This window comes from Bison bison, unplaced genomic scaffold, assembly GCF_000754665.1.
Source record: "Bison bison bison isolate TAMUID 2011002044 unplaced genomic scaffold, Bison_UMD1.0 scf7180017864235, whole genome shotgun sequence".
NCBI classification, from domain to species: domain Eukaryota; kingdom Metazoa; phylum Chordata; class Mammalia; order Artiodactyla; family Bovidae; genus Bison; species Bison bison.
The window spans coordinates 7454675-7477918 of record NW_011494807.1 but is presented as its reverse complement, the minus strand read 5'-3'; the positions used below and the strand labels follow the sequence as shown (position 1 = coordinate 7477918).

The 23244-nt window shown below is 40.4% G+C and overlaps 1 protein-coding gene across 2 annotated transcripts in view; it reads right to left on the bottom strand.

Moving 5' to 3' along the window:
* Positions 1–23244, bottom strand: part of MEGF10 (multiple EGF-like-domains 10) — a 179865-nt gene that overhangs the window by 62083 nt on the left and 94538 nt on the right. For both annotated transcript variants that reach the window (XM_010846328.1, XM_010846327.1), the window contains exon 5: positions 21490–21582. In XM_010846328.1, the coding sequence (XP_010844630.1) occupies positions 21490–21582 (93 nt within the window). The remainder of the gene's footprint in view (positions 1–21489; positions 21583–23244) is intronic.

The following is a 23244-nucleotide window of genomic DNA, read 5'->3' as shown; positions in this document are numbered from 1 at the left end:
TCAGTCTGCTCCCTACACCTGGAGTGTTGTGTGTGATGTGGGCAGAGTCACTGGCTAGGGGAGGGTGTGAGCAGTTGTGGGCAAAGAGGAGGCTGACTAGGCAGGTGGGAATGGTCAGCTTATGCAAGGGTTTTATACACATCAAGAAGTTTGGATTGTATCTAGTTGACAGAGGATTGGTAATAAAGGATTTTAAGCACTGAGGATCAATGGAGATTTGCCTTCTAGTAAGATCAGCTGCCTACAGCATGAAGAAGGGGCAGGAAGGAGCTGACAAGAGACAGGAAACCGGGCAAGAAGCATGGCAGTCAGCGGCTTAGCGACTCACGCAGTGACCAGAGGGATAAAGAAATGACCCACATGCAGTCCACTGTGGAGTGGGCTGATCCTGCTAGCTATGGGCCTGGGCCGAGCTCCTGAAAAGGAAATTGATGTGCTTTCACGATAAATCAGTCAAAATATGTGTGATTGGGAGGTAACCAGAAAAGGCAGGGGGAAAAAAAAAAAAAAACTGACTAAAATGTTTAAGTCATTGACTTATTTTAAAAATATAACAAGCCGGAACCTGAAAGTGGACAGCAAATAAACAGATAAGAGGTAGATAAAACCAGGAAAGATAAAGGCAATAAAAAAGCATTTAAAAAACTTTAAGGTGCATTTCCCAAGGAAAGGAATACTGGCTTTGATTCAAGTCAACGAGCAGGAAAAAGCAGAGAAGAAAAAAACTTCAGTCGCAAACATTCTAAAATTTATCAAGAGTGACAATAAGCAAAGTCTACTCTTAACATGCATTGCCTAGTCAGTCATCCATTTATTAATTAGATGCTATAAAAATCACTGGGGAGGGAGTACCCTGCCTAGAGTTCCTAGGATAAATTGCCTTTATGATAAAACAAAATTTCATTTCATAAAAATTTTGTAATGTCAGATACAGAATAAACTATTGAAAAAAACAAAACTAGGCACACAGAAAACAACTTTTTAGACTTGCAGGATTCATCTCCCAGTATTAGAACCTACCTTTCATTTCATAATATCAAGAAATTTAAATGAATAATTCTGTTTCTAATAAGTATGGCTTTAGTCTTATTAGTACTTTAATAAACATACTTTAACACAATTAAATAAAAGCCATGAGAAAGAATTATTGAACCTAAAGCAGATCAAGAAAGCAATTACCTAAGAACAATCTTCTTTCACAAAATAAGATAAGGTGATGGTTCCAAGATGAGATTTCAGCCTAACTATTATTCATATGAATAGTTTTTTTTTATTGCCTGTGGATATGGACAACACTCCTTTTTCTTTCAGTTTTAAGTCTTTCAATCTAAGATCCATTCTTTAAAAAATTACATGGTGTGTTTCTTGAAATCCTCCAAGCTATCTCAGTTGGAAAGGAATCTATCTTGTTCTGAAGGTTCCCCCAAAGTAAACAAGTCCTTTGTAACTAGGCCCTGGTTCATCAGTCCTAAGAGTAAGGAAAATCTTCATTCTATGTAAGTCAAAGCCATTATTCTATAATTTGATCCTCCCGTCCCCCCACATCTTCTTCACAGTATAGTCAATCTAGTATAGCATTGTTCTCTATATTATAAATGATTTTACTCCTTAAATGTAAATACATCCTTGATGCCAGTATAGCCCAAATATATGCTAAATACTACAACTTCAATACTTTGATGTATTTTTTAAAAGTTTATTCAATTTCACACATTTTCTCTGCTGAATCCTCTCCAAAATGTCCATATTCCTTTCAACTTCTGGGAACTTCATATTAAATTAAAGATCCATTTTTCCTTATGTATAATGGAGAATTAATTAATTGACACAAGAAAACAATGTAGCTAATAAATCTACCTTGATAAGGATATCATGATCATGTTAAAAGAATTAAAACAAACAAACAAAGTAACAACTCATGAAGGATTAGAGTCCTTTTCCCTCACTGTGAAACTGGATTAAGGTGGGCTGGAGCATATACATTTTATAGAGTATATTTCACAATAAGAGGTGAGTGGTAGGAAGAAGCCGAGTACTGAGGGGACAGAACTGGTCTCTCCTCTCCTTCATAATTCATTTATTTGCCCACCCACTTCAACAGCTTCTCTTCCAGCACAGCAGTCAGGCAGATATCAGTTCTATTATGATCAGACAAAAACAAAACTCTTAAGATATCTCCTTGTGGTAGAAACAAGTTTATAGCAGAAATTGATGACTATCAGCATCAATCCAGCCACCCCCGTAACACAGTAGTCAAGAGACATGAGTTCGATCCCTGGGTTGGGAAGATCCCCTGGAGAAGGAAATGGCAACCCACTCCAGTAATCTTGCTGGAAAATCCCATGGACAGAGGAGGCTGGCGGGCTACAGTCGGGGTCGCAAAGAGTCAGACACGACTGAGCACACACACACATCAGCATCAAAGAAAGGGTTAAAGCATTAAAGAAATATTATCATGCCGACATGGTTAATTTTCTGGCTGTGTCTAAGCGTTGTGGCATGCTTTGAAGTGACAGCTTCTCCCCTCGGGGTTGTATTTCCCTAAAAAAGCCATTGATACATATGCCTCACAATGTGAATACGAGGCACCAATATGGACTCCGTTGGGAGGAAAATCCACAGACAGAAGTCTACAGAAACACAGACAGGAAGTAGAGCAAGTAAGATACAGAAGCCTGGCTTGAATGTAGGCGTCACTGCGACTTCCTTTTTTCATTTGTCAGATTTAACTGCTTCAGTACATTCACTGTTAAATGTACCCCAGTGAGTTACACAGTTTATCGCACAAAAGCCAGCTTTCTTCCCTGATTACTACATACACAAGAGTATGTTGAGTGTCCCGACAAGAGGCAGAATTTGTTCCTTATGTTTAGTGCCAAGCTTGGACAATTATCCTGAATTCAACTACTGCATTTGGAAAGACAGTTTGAAGAGGGTGAACTCAAATTATCTGGCATCTTTTAGTTAACATTTCACACAAATTTCAAGGGGCAAATGTTTCACTCCTCAAGAAAAAGGGACTAGGTTGGTTTCTCCCACTGACAACCTTTTTAAAAATACATGTATAACTGAACCACTGTGCTGTACATCAGAAATTAACACAACATTGTAAATCAATTATACTTCAATAAAATACATTTTTTTAAAAAAACAATGTAGTTAACACGGAAATAGCTTGAATAGCCTAACAGGAAAAGGTAAATGAACAAAATTTCGTTTCCAATTAAAGAAGGGGGTGATGCCTCCTTTACAGCTCCTGGTTTCAGCTCTTATTGTGCTAACAGCAAGGAACAGGCTGTCAGATGCCATGTGCCCAGATTCATGCAGGTATTTCAGGAGACAGCTTATCGAGGGTCTCAGTACAGACAGCTTACTCTAAGAAGCTCTCATAATAAGTTAAACAAATAAAAGGAAATAAAAGGAATTTTAAACTACTATGCAATATCAGAAGTGTACAGTCCATGCTACAAACCCTTAAGGACAACTAGTAGAGCACTGAAGAGAATGGAATTACCCCTGGGCCGTTATGGCTGTAATTTCTAATGACCAGAGGTAGACTCATGGGCTAGGGACTGAAATTGATTCAAGCTGTATCTTTTAAGTACATGCCTTCTGCCAGGCATGGTACTAGACCTTGACTTCAAATAAGAATAATAAAGCTCATGTTTCTACAAGCTTACAGTTTAATGACAAGGTGTCAAGTTAGTAGGCAAGAGCATAAATACCCTGTGATAAGCGGTAAGGTAAGCATATGGACTGGGTACAATGGAAAATGCAGGGATGACATTAACTAGTGTTGGTGAATAGGGAAAGGCTTCCGTAATAAAATGATGTGTAAGATGAGACCTAATGGCATAGTGAATCATATATAGGTAAAGTGCGAAGGATTTGTGTGTAGAAAAAGGAGGAACTGCAAGAAGAGGGAGGCTGCAGGCAGTTTTACAATCAGAAAGAATGATACATGCAACAGCCAAAAGGTTTTGAAAAGACAATCATGAATGCTCTCTTGGGGTTCTACACTATTACATCATGGCCCTCATCATCTTTCTTAGCTGTGTGCATAACAAAATGAAGAACAGAAATAAGCAGAGAGGAAGAGATATTAGACATGTCCTCTCCATCAGTCCTCCCCAGCCTGCCACTCAGTCCAGAACCTCTGAGCTTCAGGTACATTCTACAGATCCTATCTGAGATGCTCTCTGAAAAAGGCATTGTGTATTTTCCATGACACTAACTCTGCACTTAGATCACAGTTTTTATATATGTTTGCCTTTTTTCACATCTCTCAAACTGAATTTCACAGATCTTAAGACACATAGATACCCTTCTGCTGCTGCTGCTGCTAAGTCGCTTCAGTCATGTCCGACTCTGTGCGACCCTATAGACGGCAGCCCATGAGGCTCCCGTCCCTGGGATTCTCCAGGCAAGAACACTGGAGTGGGTTGCCATTTCCTTCTCCTTCTACATCTTATCAAATGTCAGCAGAAGGTTTCATACAACCATGTCCTGGCAGTCACCTTGCTGACAATGATAATGAGAAACATTCTGATTCGGAGATGTTGCTGTTGTTGTTCAGTCATGAAGTCGTGTCTGGCTCTTTGTGACCCCATGGACCGCAACACACCAGGCTTCCCTATCCTTCACTATTTCCCGGAGTTTGCTCAAGTTCATGTCCATTGAATTGGTGATGCTATCTAAACATCTCATCCTCTGCTCCTTTTGCCTTCAATCTTTCCCAGCATCAGGGTCTTTTCCAATGAGTCAGAGATATTAAGCTGTGAAAAACTGTGCCCCTGAGTCATGAAGTAGTATAATAATGACAGTGAGCTTGATCCTCACAGGGAGGATGATAATAACTCCCTTTCTGGGAACACCAGCACTCTATGCAGTACTGTGGGAGTTCAGATACTATATCCAGTTTAGAGATTAGCCTGGGAAAGTGTATCAGAAGCCCCTGACTCATAAATTCATCTTTGTGGATTTTTCCAAAGGAAACAAACATAAGTATATAAAGACAACATCAATTCACAATAGTTAACCATTAATAATATTTACAAATTGTGCCACCGATACTGTTGAAAGCACCTGAGACAGATGAACGACCACAGTGTCCCTATGAAGCAGGGACTACAGTCACCCTTATTTTATTGAAAAAACTGATAACAGCTGATATGCTTAAAGTCATACAGGTTAAAAGGAGTGAAGAACAGATCTCTTGTCTGTTTTCCAAACCACAATATTCTACCCCCTCCAAAGCTATAAGGATGTTTTTATAGTAACAACAAAATTAGAAACAACCTAATTTTTTAGAAATAGAAGACTGGTAAAAAAAAAAAATTGGTATAATCATGCAATGGAATACCATGCATCAATTGAAAGTGATATTGTAGAAGAATACTTAGTGAACTTGAAAAGTGAAAGTGAAAATTGCTCAGTTGTGTCTGACTCTTTGAGACCCCATGGATTATACAGTCCATGGAATTCCCCGTGCCAAAATACTGGAGTGGGTAGCCTTTCCCTTCTCCAGGGGATCTTCACAACCCAGGGATCAAACCCAAGTCTCCACATTGCAGGTGGATTCTTTACCAGCTGAGCCACAAGTGAAGTCCCAGTGAACTTGAAATGTTTGTAAATATCGTAACTGTAAAAAGTAGACTAAAAATATGTATCACATGATTCAACTTTAGCAACAGACTAGAATCAACTACATGAAAAGCTAAAAGCTAAGTCGCTTCAGTCGTGTCCGACTCTGTGCGACCCCATGGACGGCAGCCCACCAGGTTCCTCCATCCCTGGGATTCTCCAGGCGAGAACACTGGAGTGGGTTGCCATATCCTTCTCCAGTGCATGAAAGTGAAAAGTGAAAGTGAAACTGTCATTAATTTAGGTTATAAATGACCTCATGTCAGCAACTGTATATGACTGACCCTAATGTGCGGGGGAGAGAGGAGAAGAGAGAACATGAAAAAGACACAGAGACAGATACTGAAAAGCTCTGTGGTCATATGGGACCACTTGGTTATTCTGGATCTTAAGACTGTGTGATTTTTCTCTAATTCATCTGAATTAACTAGATTTTCTAAATTCTCTGCAATTGAATGTATCCTTCTGGTGGGAGGAGAAAAGCAAGCGAAAAGTTATGTTTTTAAATAGTTGGATCTGCTAAGCATTTGTATTGTGTCATGCTCTATGCTCCATGCTTTACCCGCCTCCCTCTGGTCCTTACAGCACCAACAAAGTGGTATAATTATCACCTTTAGCACACAGAGGATATTTAGGATGAGAACATTTAGGTAAAACATCCAAAAACACTCAGCTGTGGCATCAGTATCCAAACCCAAGGTTGTCCACAAACAAAAGTCCAGACGCTTTTCACAAGGCCATTCTGCTCCTGAGGCAGTGAAATTAAGTATTTTGGTTAAACATAATACCTCACAATGATGTGTTTCATCTAATATGATCCATTAAGATGGAGCAGCCAATGATAAGACCTTCCACTGAGCAAGCTTATAGGGTCAGCCAGTGACTCAACAATGAGGGGCACTGAAAATAGGAAAATATCTCAGTAGTGAAAACATAGGGTGTTTCTCAAAGAGAAAATAAAATGAAGGGGATGGTCAGATCTGAAGAGCTTCTGTAAGTTGAAAATGATTCTCTGCAAACAAAAGAGCCAGTGAGCTCACTGTGAAAACAATACTGATGCCATTAGCTGAGTACTCTGACTGGAAAACTAGGTCCACACAGTACGTGGTACGTGGCTGCTCTCAAGATGCAGGTGGTGAGTGAGTGAAAGAGCACACACAGAACAGGGTAACTAACTAGGACAAGCAGAGAAACCTGCAAAACCATCATCACAATTCTAGGTACATTCTCTCCTCCTAACCTACTTCAGGTCCATCTAGTCAAGGCTATGGTTTTTCCAGTGGTCACGTATGAATGTGAGAGTTGGACTGTGAAGAAAGCTGAGCACCGAAGAATTGATGCTTTTGAACTGTGGTGTTGGAGAAGACTCTTGAGAGTCTCTTGGACTGCAAGGAAATCCACCCAGTCCATCCTAAAGATCAGTCCTGGGTGTTCATTGGAGGGACTGATGCTGAGGCTAAAGCTCCAGTACTTTGGCCACCTCATGCGAAGAGTTGACTCATTGGAAAAGACCCTGATGCTGGGAGGGATTGGGGGCAGGAGAAGAAGGGGACAACGGAGGATGAGAGGGCTGGACGGCATCACCAACTCGATGGACATGAGTTTGAGTGAACTCTGGTAGTTGGTGATGGACAGGGAGGCCTGGCGTGCTGCGATTCATGGGGTCACAGAGTCGGACACAACTGAGGAACTGAACTGAACCTACTTCAAACCCTTAGTTTAGCTTTCCATGCAAAAAACAGGGAAAGAGAGAAGAGATTTCAAGATGCATTGAGTTTTGAAGATATGTCAGCATATGCAGCTATTTCATTTTATCCTCATAATAACTAAATGAGGTAGGTATAATTATTCCAACATACCATGTGAAAAATGGACTTAGATGATAATTTGCTCAAAGTCACTTAGCGTTCAAGTAGCAAAAGCAAGAGTTCAACCCAAACCCAGCAAGGCCTCCCAAGCTGTGATCTTGCACATGCCCTGCAGACCATCCCATGTCACCAACACAATTACAGGACCTGCTACCAGTGCATGTTACTGGCTTTTGCCAGCTTTTCAAGGGGGAACAGTGTAGAACCAAAGTCACACAGGTGTTTTGAGATGTAATACTTGTTTGCCTAAATGACAGTTCCCAGGTTCCAAAGTGTTAGTAGCAGGCTCATCAGAACCATTTGATAAGGAATGTTCCAACATGTCCACAGCCACACACGTATTGACAAAACCAAGGCCACAGGAAAAAATCTTTGAACAAATGAGAGATGGTTTAGTAAATCTCTTGTTTTTGTATAGACCAAGAATAAAGAAAGGAGAACAATTAGAGATACAGAGACATACTAAATGGAGAGAGACTCCTGGAGGAAGGATCAAGGGCACATTAATATACTGCCTTACCCAAAGGACTCCCTCATCAGGGGGAAAAAAAAGGATGAAATCATTTTTCCCTGAGAGAAAAGAGTAATGTTTACCATCACATTCACCTTGTTATAAAATTCATCAATCACTTAGCTGGGGTACAATCACTTAACACTGGACAGGCCTGGACCTTCACGGGGACACTGCAACTTCTTAGCCATGAAATTTGAACAAGTTTCTGACTTTTATTATACTTAATTTTCTGTCAAATGGGGATGGTGAAACATACTAATTACATCTAAAATACTTGTTGGTATGTGTGACACAGCATAGATCTGGTGGCAGCAGCAATTTTATTCTGTGGTTGGCTCAGTGAAATGTCCCAACCCTGAAAAAAACATCCTCCAGCTGTATATGAGGCCGGAATAACAGGCCTGTCGTTGGTTTGTATTATTTGTTTGTCTTGCATGAATCATTCATGCCAAAAAGGACAAGTTGGTTCTCACAATGTGAATTCCAAAAAACAACTTGCCCAGTAACTCCATAAAGTAAAAAATAAGCCCTGGTATCCCTCTTTTCATCCACTTTTTTTTTTTTTTTTTTAATAAAGCTAATTGGAAAAAGCTCAGGCCTGGGATGAAACCCAGTGTTAATTTACATCCTATTCTTAATTGTCAATTAAAAACTGGATTTAGAAATTTCTCATTTGCTGATGATTAATGTGTCCAGAGGTGCAGGCTCATAAATGGAGCTCAGAAATGTAAAAGGATAAACTTAGAAACAAATATGTGAACTTCTTAGAAATCATCCTCTTGGAGTAAAGAGGTAGATGGTGATAAATAGAATCTGGAGGATCTGCCATATTAGAAGGTGTCAATCCCAGGACTTGATTTTTTCCCAGCTTATCTACATCCACCAAGACCACAGAAACAGCCTTGAGACACATACTGAAGTATAATATACTTTCTTAAAACAACTGGTTCTGAATGATAGAGAACAACAAAAGGGCTCAATTCTGTGTACTTGTGTTATGCTATGCTATGCTAAGTCACTTCAGTAGTGTCTGACTCTGTGTGACCCCATAGACGGCAGCCCACCAGGCTTCCCCGTCCCTGGGATTCTCCAGGCAAGAACATTGGAGTGGGTTGCCATTTCCTTCTCCAATGCATGAAAGTGAAAAGAGAAAGTGAAATAGGGCTAAACAAACCTTAGATGAACCAAGTAGTCCATTTTTTATTCTGTGTTTTTCTTTTGTCTTAGTTTAATACTTTTGGAATCAAAGAAGTAAAATTGTGGAATTACATGGAGTTCAAGAACCTTGTGGATACATCTCTGCTGCTGCTGCTGTCATTTCAGTCATGTCCAACTCTGTGCGACCCATCTCTACCAGACACTTAAAACGGGATAATGTATTGAATCTTAGAACTCATGTTTATCATAGGGAAAGTGACGTCAGTTTATAATACATAACTACCCTCACCAGGGTTGCTGTTTGAAGTAACTATAAGTGCCCTTAACATCTAAATGTCAAGCATCTATTAGGTTATATCAGTCAGCTATATGGACTTAAAAATATATTTTTACATGGAGTTTCACTGTGATGTTCTCCATTGACTTTAAGCACAGGATAATCTGTGATTATTAGAGAAATTAGCAGGAAAGAAAATTCAGCCTTTCGTAGTCTCATATGTAAACAAAGCACCAATAAGTCATTTTCAAGAAAGCGTCTCTATAGAGTGAGTAGCTTTTAGAAGAGACCAAAATAATTTTCTGCTATCTCAAAGGATAGAAAAACACGATTCTTCCTGAAACATATACCCTTTCTTCCCAAGCCGTGGTTCCCTCGGGGTCTTTTATCTCCCTATGATTTCATTCCTTGTGCCTCGGGCTAACAAGGCTATGCTGTGTCATTCCCTTTTGTTAATGTAGAAGAAAAGATCCTCATTCAAAACATCAAGTGCTTTAAAAATAAAACAAGTTTGTAAAGCTTCTCCATCCATGAAGAAGAACAATAAAAATGTATTTTCCAGATCCTCTGAAAGCACTAAAACCTCACGTCCTTCACATGTCAAAAAGCCGGCTGGAGAGCTGACAGCGTGCCAGCAATCGCTGTTGACAGCCACCCAGTGCTGTTTATATTAATATTATTCAGTGGCTGAGAGAGAACCTTTATTCTTCTTCTTCAAAAAAAATGTTTATTAAATGAAGTTTGGAAGCATGAACTGTCATTTTTTGACTACAGTGGATGCTTATCCCAAGCGATGAACCAGGGAAAAGGGTGTGAAATGTTTATTCTTTAATGTGTCTAAATATAAATGTTGATGTCTCTCAATGAGAGCATATTGATGACTCTATTCATGGTACAGGAAAATCTCCAGGATATACATTGTAGGCTTGGATTTGTAAGGGATTTGGGGGGATTACGTTTATATTCACTGAAGTCAAAAGCATAATAACCACCTCGGGAGCCATTACAGGATGTTTTGCTTTATAAAGTCTTGCCATAGTTTTGCTCTTTTGCTCATTCATTCTTTCCTAAGTTCTTTTTGTTGAGCACTTACTATTGCTCCTAAGACCTGTCCTATAGCTTTCTTTATTTACTGGAAGAGACTGGCCCACAGTGAGACGTATCAGAAAAGAACGTGCTAATATTATAAGCCTTGCTTTGGTGTTGGAGAAGACTCTTGAGAGTCCCTTGGACAGCAAGGAGATCAAACCAGTCCATCCTAAAAGAAATCAACCCTGAATATTCACTGGAAGGACTGATGCTGAAGCTGAAGTTCCAATACTTTGGCCACCTGATGCGAAGAGCCAACTCATTGGAAAGGACCCTGATACTGGGAAAGATTGAGGGCAGGAGGAGAAGGGGACAACAGAGGATGAGATGATTGGATGGCATCCCTGACTCAATGGACATGAGTTTGAGCAAACTCCTGGAGATGGTGAAGGACAGGGAAGCCTGGCAGACTGAAATCCATGGGGACACAGAGTCAGACACGACTGAGTAGTTAAACAACAATAAGCCTTGCAGTGCACAGGATGCTTGAGGAACACAGAAGCCTTCAATCCATTGCCTTATATCTAGAGGCCTTATATCCTCTGGGCAGAGGACAGCAAGAACGGCAGAAGGCTCCCAGAGGAGGAGGGCTGGAGGTGAGTACCGAAGGATATGTACTCAGGACTACCACTGTGCAAATACTTATTACCTCCATCATAGATGTGGGAGTCTAAAAGGCCTTAAATGATCTGCTTAAACTGCAACAGTAAGGAAAGTTCAGTTTAGTTCAGTAGCTCAGTTGTGTCCGACTCTGCGACCCCATGAATCGCAGCACGCCAGGCCTCCCTGTCCATCACCAACTCCCGGAGTTCACTCAGACTCACGTCCATCGAGTCAGTGATGCCATCCAGCCATCTCATCCTCTGTCGTCCCCTTCTCCTCTTGCCCCCAATCCCTCCCAGCACTGAAATCACTGGAGCCTGAGCTCGGTGATTTCGAAGGAAGGCAGGACCTCAGGTCATGCCCTTTTCTAGAAGACACTGGACCACTTCCTCCTTGACTCCTTTTGCCTATGTATTTGCAGATGGACTTCCAATCCTATTAAACTGAAAGCGTTTGAAAAAAGAGGTAGAACCTTACTCATCCCTCGAATCTCCTATTTATATCCATTACTGCTCCTGAAACATTTATGCCTTCATTCTTTCCTTCCACAAATATTTACTGAGAATCATTGGGTACCCAGAACTATGCTAGACATTAGGTGAATAAATTAGCTAGGCAGCAGTGAAGAAAACAGACAAAATTCATGTTTCTATGGGCCTCATATCCTGGAGGGAGATACAGACCAAAAAAGAAGTGAACAAATGAAATATTTTCAAATAGTGCCATAAAAAATTAAAAAGAAGATGTAATAGATAGGTATGGGGGAATATTCTTTATATAGAGTCAGGGAAAGCCACTCCTGGTGGCGACACTTAGTAAGTCCACTGGCCTTAAGAAGCCAGCCATGCAAAGTTCCAAGGAGGAGAGCATTTTCGTCAGAGAAAATATCAAGTGCAAAGGCAAAAATGGAACTACTGTGTTCCAGGAAAAACAGGCAGAGGCTAAACAGTGTGGTACCCTGAGTGATTGGTGGGATGAGAAGGGGGCAGGAAGGTATGGACGGATGGATCAAACAGGGCTTGGTGGACTACATCAGGGCTTTGGCATTTTATCTAACAATAATAGGAAATACTGAGGAGTTTTCGGAAGGGGAGCAGCATGTTCTGAAGTACATTTTGACAAGATTACTCTGGTCTCAGAAGAGAGAACTGACCCCAGTGGGGCTTGAGTAGATGCAACAGTAGGGAGACTATAGTGATCACAGTTAAGAGAGGATGGTGGTTTGGATTTGAATAGCACCAGGAAAGAGTAGCAAAAGGTTAGATTTTTGAGGTTGAACCAGGATTTTCTGATAAACAGATATACAGGGCAATTACTCGAAGCTAAAAAAAAAAAAACAAACAGGAAAAAGTCAATAAATGATGTGTAGTGGAGTTAAATAAAATGACAGTCCAGCCTTGTATTTACAGCTTATGAACTGACTAGCGCGGGTAACATAAACATCTATAGTGTTCTCAGGACGCCCAGAGCAATACAAACCAGACATGAATTCATCTGGTAAGGACATTCATGGTCAGAGGTTGGGAGAAAAACACCACCAGAGGCTCTGTCTGGGGAGCCTCTTGGCAAGCAACTGTGAAGGAAGAGAGGCTCCTGCTCAAGAAGGGTGTGGCCTGCAGGGCAAAATGTGTGTGCGCACGGGTGCTAAGTCATGTCCGACTCTGAGACCCCATGGACTGCAGTCCACCAGGCTCCTCTGTCCATGGGACTTTCGATGCAAGAAATACTAGAGTGTGTTGCCATTTTCCTTCTCCAGGGGATCGTCCCAACTCAGGGATCAAACTCACCTCTCTGGTATCTCCTGCACTGGCTGGTGGATTCTTTACCACTGAGTGCGTCACCTAGAAATGAGATATCCACAAAGAGCCGCTTCATCTATTCTCTAGTCCACAGACTGGATTGATTCCAAGTCTGGTGGGAGGCACATTTGTCACACAAGAATTGTTAAGTAAGTAGGACTTCTCTGGTGGTTCAAATGGTAAACAATCTGCCTGCAATGTAGGAGACCCAGGTTCGATCCCTGGGTTGGGAAGATCCACTGGAGAAGGGAATGGCAACCCACTCTGGTATTCTTGCCTGGAGAATCCCCACGGACAGAGGAGCCTAGCAGGCTACTGTTCATAGTTTCGCAGAGTTGGACAGGACTGAGTGACTAACATGTTCATATCATTTATTGAGCCGTTATCATGCTGCCAGGAACAGTGCTGAGTGCTGAGTACTCAGCAGGTATTGTATCATTTAATTTTCACAAGTATATGACATAGATACTTTGAAACTTCTTTTAAGCTTAGCAAAGTGAGGCATCGAAACAGTACAGAATTGAGAACCGTGAAGTCTACTGCCGTTCAGTTCCAAAAGGGAGTTGGGTGAGTAGAAGTGGAAGAGGTTGTCTGCCTCTCCAAAGAGGAACCAACAACAGCTCAGATTTCAGACTTTCACAAAGGCAAAATCAGCAGTTTCTATGTGTGACCGCTATCACTCACGCAGTCCATCACTGAAATTGCTTTCATGCAGTTCTGATGAAACATTCATTCTGAGCTCAGTCCTTCCCACCTGCCATCAATGTCTGGCCCCCAGGCCAGTGAACCCAAATGATCCACTCTTATTCCTGCTGCTCCATCAACCTGATTTCTAAAGCAATTCTGACAGTGCAATGGGGATGTTAACAACTTGCCACAAGGATTGGGCTCCAGTATCTTCTCTTCCCAGACAACATCGATCCTCCATTGTATCTAGTCAATAGACCTTCACATCAACAGACCTTGCTGGCAAACAAGTCAGCTTTTTGTGCCTTACAATTTCTGGTTTGTAATATCTTTCAAATGGATTCCCCCATTCGAATATCCTGCAGGCAAATTCTTACTACTTACTCCAAGCAGCACAGCACGTTTGCTTTATCTAAAAGGTTATCTGTGTTATTAAAGCTGTATTGGAAATGCTTGGGCAAATTTGGCCTCCTGGGCATGTTTTCACTAATTCTAAGTACATTTAACCAGAAATGCTATTGATGACTAAATAAACCTCAGTTTGGATATTTTAGACGAAAATTAATTTCCATTTTTTGCTTCTACTTGGTACTAGTGTCAAAAGTCTGGGGAACAAGCATTTGAGAACTATTTGCTGGCTGCTGGCTGACTTAGGATATGTGTCTCTGTGTGTTTCTGGATATGCCCTCTTACCAGAGGAGAAATAAATTTCACTATAGACCTTTAGAAAATCACAAATAGAATTATATGGGCTGAGAGAACAAATGTGTTATTGCTACTCATACAAAAGGTTTAAAGGGTTTCTGAAACAAAGAAGGGTCTTGGGGGTTGCAGACACATATTTATGAGAGTAAATCACACACAAAATCATACGTTTGAAAGGGAAGATACATATAATCTGGTCCAACATCCTTAATGTTACACATGAGGAAATTACAAATTACTAAGGCACCCAACCAAATTGGTGTCATTTTAATGCCATGTTTGTACACGCTCCACATCTCTCAGGAACTTCCCTTCGCTATTTTGTCTGGTGGTGTCAGTCCTGCCTCCTGCTGTCATTCCCCTCGGCATCCCTGACCTCGTCACCTTCATGAAACCTCCTTTCCCACTTCAGAAGGCACCATACCCTTGCGGTTAAAATTACTGGCTCTGAATGAGATGCAAGTCCAGCTCCATTCTTTACCAGAAGTATAAACGTAGGCCAGACACTTAACTTTTCTGTGCCTCCATTTTCTCATCTGTAAAATAGGAACAAGAATCGTAACTCTCTCATCTTGTTGAGCATTGAATGAGGTTATTTCCTACAAAGCCCTTGCAATAATGCTTGGCACATAGGAAGCACCCGTTAATGATGATGCTGTCATCATCAACATGTCTAACTTCTGCTCCTCTTGGTATCAGCAGGTCATCTCTTCTCTAGTTCACCAAAAGAAGAAAGGTCGTCAAATATGAATTTGCTCAGATCCGCCTCCCCACTGCCTATGAGCTCCTGAGCCCAGAAACCTATCCACATGCTGCCAGCCACTCTTTCCTCCCTCACTCTGCTGGGAACCGGAAATACTTTGTACTTCAATCCTTCCATCAGAGTCAGGATGCCATCTGTCTTCTCAGGAGCCACGTTCCCTCATTTAAATGACCTCTCAATTAAACCTCCAGACTTTCCCTCTCTTACTACCCTCTCAGCCTCTTTAACCTTTAAACACAATCAAAAGCAAACAAACACACACAAAACTTGCTCTTGAGCTTGCATCTGTCTTTTACTAACTCCCTGTCTCTTTGCTCCTTCTTGTTGACCTTCCATCTAAGTTTCCAGAAGATGAGTCTATGCCTTAGCATCTTTGCATCACCCGTCACCACACAGCAGTCTGATTTCTGTTTCCAGCATTACATCAGGTCCTTCTTTTTAGTCCACCCGGAACATCTCTCACTGCTCTACCCAGCACCATTTCTAGCTCCTTCCATCCACCTCTTCTCCTGAGGCTGTTCTCTTCCCCAGGACAAGACACTTACATGTCTGTCTACTTTCCTACGGGCTTCGATCTCTGTGGGTCCAGCAACTGCCAATGGTTTCTCTATCCCCAGTATCCAGCACAGTTCCTTGCACACGGTAATCAACGAAAAAGTTCACATCATGAACACATGAATGACCTTCTCAGAGTCACACATTCAATCTCGTTAAATGAAACAAACATTCACTGTGCTTCAGTCACATGACAGCAGAGTGGAGGCTAAACAGATTAATAATACACAGACCTTACCCTCCAGGAGTTATCATCCAGTGAGAGAAGAGAAATCCAGGATTGACAAACAGACCCAAGATATTGATGGGGTAGGAACAGAGAGAGAACAGGAAAGAGGAGGAAAGAAAGAAGTGGAGGTAAGACAGATTAACATCATATAGGCTAGGGTATACATCAGGATGCCAATAAACATAAAATATGTGTATGCTTTTTTAAAAAAATCATTTAATCAAATTTAAAAAGAAGCAATATGCCTAAGTCTAGTTGAATAAATCATGATTTCACTCCAAGCAAACAAACTCTGCTCAGTTCTCACATACCTGGTGTTTCATACAGAGGATACATTGAGACTCAGAAACTCTGACCATATACTACATATAGGAATCTGTCCATCTGCTGACAAGGTGAACAGTCATACTAAATCTCCAAAGGCGGCCTTTGTAAACTTGTGCTTGGGAAGGTAACTGTCAGACTTAATCTCCCATGTATATATCCAGAAGGAAAAAATATACAAGACAGATAGTTGTGTGTGACAGTTATCAATTTATTTATTTTAAACTCATAATGTAAATTAAAGGAGCTATTCTTCTGGTTGGAATGACTTATCCCGATCATCAACAGGAATTGGGTTGCGGCTACATAGTGGGAGAAAGCTGAACTCTGTCTGGAACCCAAGGGATTCGATGGGGCACCTCTTGGAACTCACATGCCGAGTAGTAAAGCTTAATGGAAAGGTCAATGACCAAAAAAAGGCAGGACAACTGAGAATTCAGGAGTGGAGGTTTGAGTCATTCCTCCAGGCAAAGAACCCTAAGCAGCTGAGGTCTGGGCTGAGAAGGGAGATACCTGAAATGGGGAAGAAAGAGTCCATACACGCAAGTACAGCCTGTGAGTCATTACAGAAAAGAGTTCTCTTTGCTTGCGACATCTACAGGTTTATTTGTAGAAGCTATTTTTTCTTCTGCTTCTTTGTATTTTATCTTATATAAAATAAAAGTTGTTGAAAGGTAATTTTACTATCTAGGTAACAAAATATTTGACTTTCTTGGTGGCTCAGGAATAAAGAACTTGCCTGCCAATGTAGGAGACGTGGGTTTGATCCCTGGGTTAGGAAGATCCCCTGGAGATGAAAATGGCAATCCATTCTAGTATTCCTGCCTGGGAAATCCCATGGACAGAGAGAGGAGCCTGGCAGGCCACAGTCCATGGGGTTTCAAAAGAGTCAGACATAGCAACTAAACTACAGCAACAACAAAATATTCAGTGTAACTTCATAAGAATTTCAGGAAAATTTAACATAACCAGCACAGGATACTACAACTGTTGGTACCTGCATCTCTTTATTTTGAGAAAAGAGCAAAGAGCATCCTAACTTGTAAGATGGCAGGCTGTGTTTTATTAGATGGAAATGCTGAGTTGCTTTGTTTATCTGCAAGAATTCAAATGTGTATAGAAAGGTGTACAGGAGACCTAAGGACCCAAAGGAGTAGACTGGAGGTACTTTATTGCCTCTCAGTGCTAAAGTTATCCTCCATTTTTATCTACAAAATGGATATGGGCCGTGTAAATAGCCTTCCTTGCCAGCTGGCTGACTGTTAAGCACTTTCCTAGGGTGCTCAGAGACACTGCAAGAGGAAGGCGTTTCCCGTTGTGTTTCTAGTGTGCCAGCTCAGCTGACTCCTGAAGTGCCTGCTCCTCCAGCATGGGCAACTTCTTCAACATTCAGCTCCTACAGTGCACTGTGACGAGCAGCACCTATTAGCTAGCAACATCCCGGGCACCTCCCTTGGGCTACCAGTAACAGAGTGCTTCTGATAAGACATGTCTCCAGAACAGCTTTCCCAAGCATCCTGTAGAACAGATTTCTAGCAAGTTCCAGACAGCAGATTTCCAGCAAGTCCCATGAGGAGTAAACCACAGCAGCCTCTGCCATTCAGTAGGCTGTGGCTGTGTTCTCATAAGGTCTGTACCATACCCCTACTGGGGCTTCCTCTTTGCATGAAAGTTCCATCTCAGCCCTCGGAGTATGGGTGTTCCTTATATTTGCCATTCTTGTATTCCTTTCAGTGTTGTCTAGTTCCTACTAGCCAATGCCCACAACAATTTCTTGTTACAGCTAATAATTCTTTTTAATAAACCTCAAGTTACAATATTTTTCAGGAGCAACGAGCACCTCCAGTATCCAGATCTTGGTTTCTAAATACAATTCTTTACTGGCTCATTCTAGGACTGAAGTAGGAAAAACACAAAGTGAGACTGGAGAATCCTACAGTAGCAGAAAGTAAGGAAGTGCTCAAAAGACAGAGCAAAACATAAGAGCCAAACAAAAGGACCAGGGCGTGTCAAAAGGACACAGAAGCCACCTAAAACAACGCCCGATTGCCAAATCTAGAGCAATTTAAGCAAAGAAACAATATATTGATTTTTCATATAAATATATATAAGCCCACACTGATATAAATGACTGACTAAATGGGAGAGAATAAATAAATCTTCTTTGCAGATGAATTCCAAATAACATACATAGACAATCTCTCCTCCCAAAACCATGGAGCTTAATCCCTACCATTCACCCTTGAGGGTAGACTAGACTTAGTGACTTATTTCTGGAGAATAGAAATGCGAAAGAGAAAAATAATAACTTTATGTGGAGAAATCTGGCAAACACTACACATCACTAAATGATGAAGGTTAACCGAGTGATGACATCATCGGTGATGTCATGTGAATATCATCATACCCCTGGTAGAATGTCATGGGTGGGTACTTCAACTGTGTGGTATTCTTTTAAAAACTTGTACCCCTAGTCTAGTCATGAGGAAAACACAAACTGAGAGACATTTTGCAGGATACCTGGCTAGTTGTTGTCAAGGTAATGAAAAACAAAGGCTGAGTAATTGTCACAGACCAGAGAGGGCTGGAGAGACGCGACAATGCAGTATAGTGACCAGGACTGGATCTTGGAAAAGAAAGAGGACTTTAATAAAAAAAAAATAATAATAATGAAATTCAAACAAAGTCTAGAGTTTAACAGCAATATACTAGTAGTGAACTAACTAGTAGTGCATTCAGGTCAATTTCTTTTGGCAATTAGTTTTGCCAAGCTAATGCTAGCTTAAAATGTTAAAGGGAAAACCAGGTGTGGGTATGTGGAAACTCTCTACTATCTTATAACTTTACTAAAATTGTTCCAAAATGAAAGGTTTAGTTGAAAAAATTATTGCAATTTCTGTCTCCTGATTGGACCCTGACTAATACAAGGAACTGATCTAACTAAAAAAGAAATCATTTTCTCAATCTAACATATAGTATCAAATATATGAATAATGATAACCAGAGAGGAGGGTACAGAGAGAGAAAAATCCTTGGGACCTAGGTCATTTTAACTCTGCTACTTAATAGGTTACTAGAGTATGCATTTGCTTCAAGAATTATTTGGCTGAACGATACTGGATGCTTGGGGCTGGTGCACTGGGATGACCCAGAGGGATGGTATGGGGAGGGAGGAGGGAGGAGGGTTCAGGATGGGGAACACATGTATACCTGTGGCGGATTCATGTTGACATATGGCAAAACCAATACAATATTGTAGAGTTAAAAAATAAAATTAAAAAAAAATATATATATATATAAAAGAATTATTTGGCTGAGAGTATTAAATCACACACCTCCTAATGAGGCATATTAGGGTAACAACTACAGACAAAACCCAGGTAACAAAATTCAGTGCTCTGACTCAGAACAGAATGTAGGTGCTTAAAAAAGGTGTCAGAAATGTTTTCTCAGGTATCTGTCCATGTTTATTGATGCTTCTGTTCATGATAATACCAAAACATGAGCTGTGGAGAATAAACTAAAAGTCACCTCAGTATCTTCACCCAGAATTGAAAGAACATGTGTTTCTTTCTAGAAGAATTCTAGAGGCTTCACTAAAAAGTTGGTCAATTCCAAAATAAAGCAACAGTTGTTTCTAGAAGGCCTAAATCAGTTCTAGAGGGTCTGAAACCCATGTTGGCTTTCCTTTCATTTATATACACTTCAGCCTGATCTCTTAGCACGAGGCAAGCTGCAGCTTTTAGGGGACAAAGTGTGACTATGACTAAAATTATTCCACAACTTTCCCCCTGAAATTAGTAATAACAAATCTCATTTTTCAGAAGAAGAATACAGCCACTCTTCTCTTTCTCAATGGTCTATACAATAATGTTATTTTTCTTCTAAATGTGTAGGCACAACTGATCTTTAAGCAGGAAAAGCCAGTGAAAGCAACATTGCATTTGAGGTCAGTTGGCCAAAAAAATGGACATGAGCCAGATCCCACATCCTAAACATTTTGCCTCAGCAGTATGAACAAAATGCCCACTCTCCTCCTGATCTCCAGCAGAAGCCAAACTAAACCCTGCAAGACAGTTACCCATTGGAATGGGAACCCTGTCAGGGACAAAGACACATGCACACACACTCCCTAAGACACAATAAAAAGGCTCTCTCACATGGAATGTTCTGTGCACAGATAGCACAGGAGATTGATGCTGTTTTAGAGACAGCCAGGAAATCATAGGCCTAAAACAAAGTAGTTCTAACAAGATAAAGAACAGCATCCCCAATTCCAAAGGGAAGCAAGTAAAAATTCCTAAAACCAGCTTATCTATTATACATAGCCTGATGTTCTTTTTGACTGGTTTCAGAAATTCTTTGGTGGCAACGAGGACAAATCTGTGTTTGTCATGAGAGCTTGGTAATTTGAAAACTATTATTCCCTTTCTCTAAATGTTAACATTTCATGCATTACAATTGAGTTGCACTTGAGCTTTTTCTCACATTTTTCAAGGCAAAATGAAGTATAAAGGAACAGGAAGAGTACACAATTACACGCACAGCAAGGAGTTAGCCAGAAAACTTAAGTTTTAACTGTGAAATTTAGAAAAGCAACTGTATTACATGACATTCCATCATTTAATCCTCATAATCATGAATACAGGATTTTAAGTGCAATTTGTTTATCATACAAAACACCATCATCTTAGAATTATAATTCTAATACAATGGAGACAAATTATATATTATGAATTAGTACTAAATGGCATGAATTTTCATTTACTACCAGTAATTCACCCCAGTTATCTGAGAAAGTACTTATTATTGGTACCTCAGAATTCAGAGATAAATAAACAAGTTAAGCATTGAAAATATCAATTTTGCTTCTGCTTTAAAACCAACAAGTGGTAAATTGTCATCACCGAGAAAATATATTAGATATATGAACAAGTAAAAACAGATATCAGAATACAATAGCTGTGTTACCACAACTGCCTTACTGAATGAAGGAATCTGAATTCTGGATCCTACTCTGGAATATGTATTCATACTCATAGAAGTATCAGAATCAGATTACTGAGATCTCCTGCTTTCCAAGTGCCTTTCTTTATACTCTATTCATAACAGTTCTATGTATAATACATGTTGAGATTTCAAAGAAACACTATTTGTGAGCTGGGTTGGGGATCCACACCACACTCTGCACTGGGCTGCAGAGGGAAACCCATGGACACAAGGGGCTCATACAGCAAAAACATCCCGAGACAGACAACGGCAGGTGCACACTCACCACTGGAGCAGTTGGTCCCACCCCAGCCAGGCTCACACTGACAGGTGTTTGGAGCAATGCAGCGACCATGGACACATTTATCAGCACAGTGGGCTGTCAGAGAGAAAAATCAATCAAATAAGGAAAGTTGGCACAAGAAAAAAAAACCCAACAACACAGCTGTTTCACATATCAGTCTCAAGTATCGCTTAAAAACAACATGCATGCTTGATAATTTTCTTCATTCCGTTCCTCAGGCCTCTTGCAGTCCTCTGTGTAACCAAACAATTCCACTTCTTATTTTGATACCTCCAAATACATGCCTTCATTTCTACTATTTAATTCTACTTCATGCTAAGTTAGGAAAGAAGTTTCAAGGAAAATTGCCTGATCTACTTTAAAAAAAATTATCAATGACTACCAAATACACCCTCTTTGTTCCAGCAGACGCATATGTGGATGCACAAACATACCACAAAGCAAGATCTCAGGACTCCAGGGCAACAGAGGAGACCGAAAGGTACTCCTTTCACATAATACCTTTACTAGAAACAAGTCAAATTTCTCTGTGCATGTGCTATTCATAACTATGACACAGCAGAGCTACATATCCTTCGTCTGTTGAGGAAGAGCTGAAAAATGTCATCCAGGTCTTTAGGAAATAGTAAATCTCAGTTCCCATTTCATTACCGCATATCATTGGTGTGACCCAACCTGTGAAGATAGGGATATCATTGCAAACATGAGCAGATGGGTACACTGATGATTTCCAAAACAAAGATAGAAGGGGACATCAGAAAGACGTGGTGTTGAATATCAGTATTACCCTCACCCTTAGTGTCACTCACATGCTTAAACCTTCTTTAAAGTATCTAGATATATGAGTAATTGTGAAAACAATTCAGAAGAGTTTGGATTTAAGATCTTCCAAAATTTTACTTAAGGATGGTATAAACTGTCCACTTGAGAGATAAGTTTTATTAATTCATTTGTTATTATAAAAATAAAATGGAGCTACCAACAAGCAAAATAAACCTGTCTCAAGGAAAAAAAGATAATCATAATATTTTTCAATTTATATTTCCTCAATAAAATGGGGAAAAAACTTTCTGTGTCATTAAATATATTTAGTGTGATTTATATACTGTTGTAAGTCTACATTGTGTATATATTTTTTATATATTATATTATTATCAGATATTCCAGTTGAGCTATTCCAAATCCTGAAAGATGGTGCTGTGAAAGTGCTGCACTCAATATGCCAACAAATTTGGAAAACTCAGCAGTGGCCACAGGACTGGAAAAGGTCAGTTTTCACTCCAATCCCAAAGAAAGGCAATGCCAAAGAATGCTCAAACTACTGCACAATTGCACTCATCTCACACGCTAGTAAAGTAAAGCTCAAAATTCTCCAAGCCAGGCTTCAGCAATATGTGAACCGTGAACTTCCTGATGTTCAAGCTGGTTTTAGAAAAGGCAGAGGAACCAGAGATCAAATTGCCAACATCCGCTGGATCATGGGAAAAGCAAGAGAGTTCCAGAAAAGCATCTATTTCTGCTTTCTTGACTATGCTAAAGCCTTTGACTGTGTGGATCACAATAAACTGTGGGAAATTCTGAAAGAGATGGGAATACCAGACCACCTGATCTGCCTCTTGAGAAATTTGTATGCAGGTCAGGAAGCAACAATTAGAACTGGACATGGAACAACAGACTGGTTCCAAATAGGAAAAGGAGTTCGTCAAGGCTGTATATTGTCACCCTGTTTATTTACCT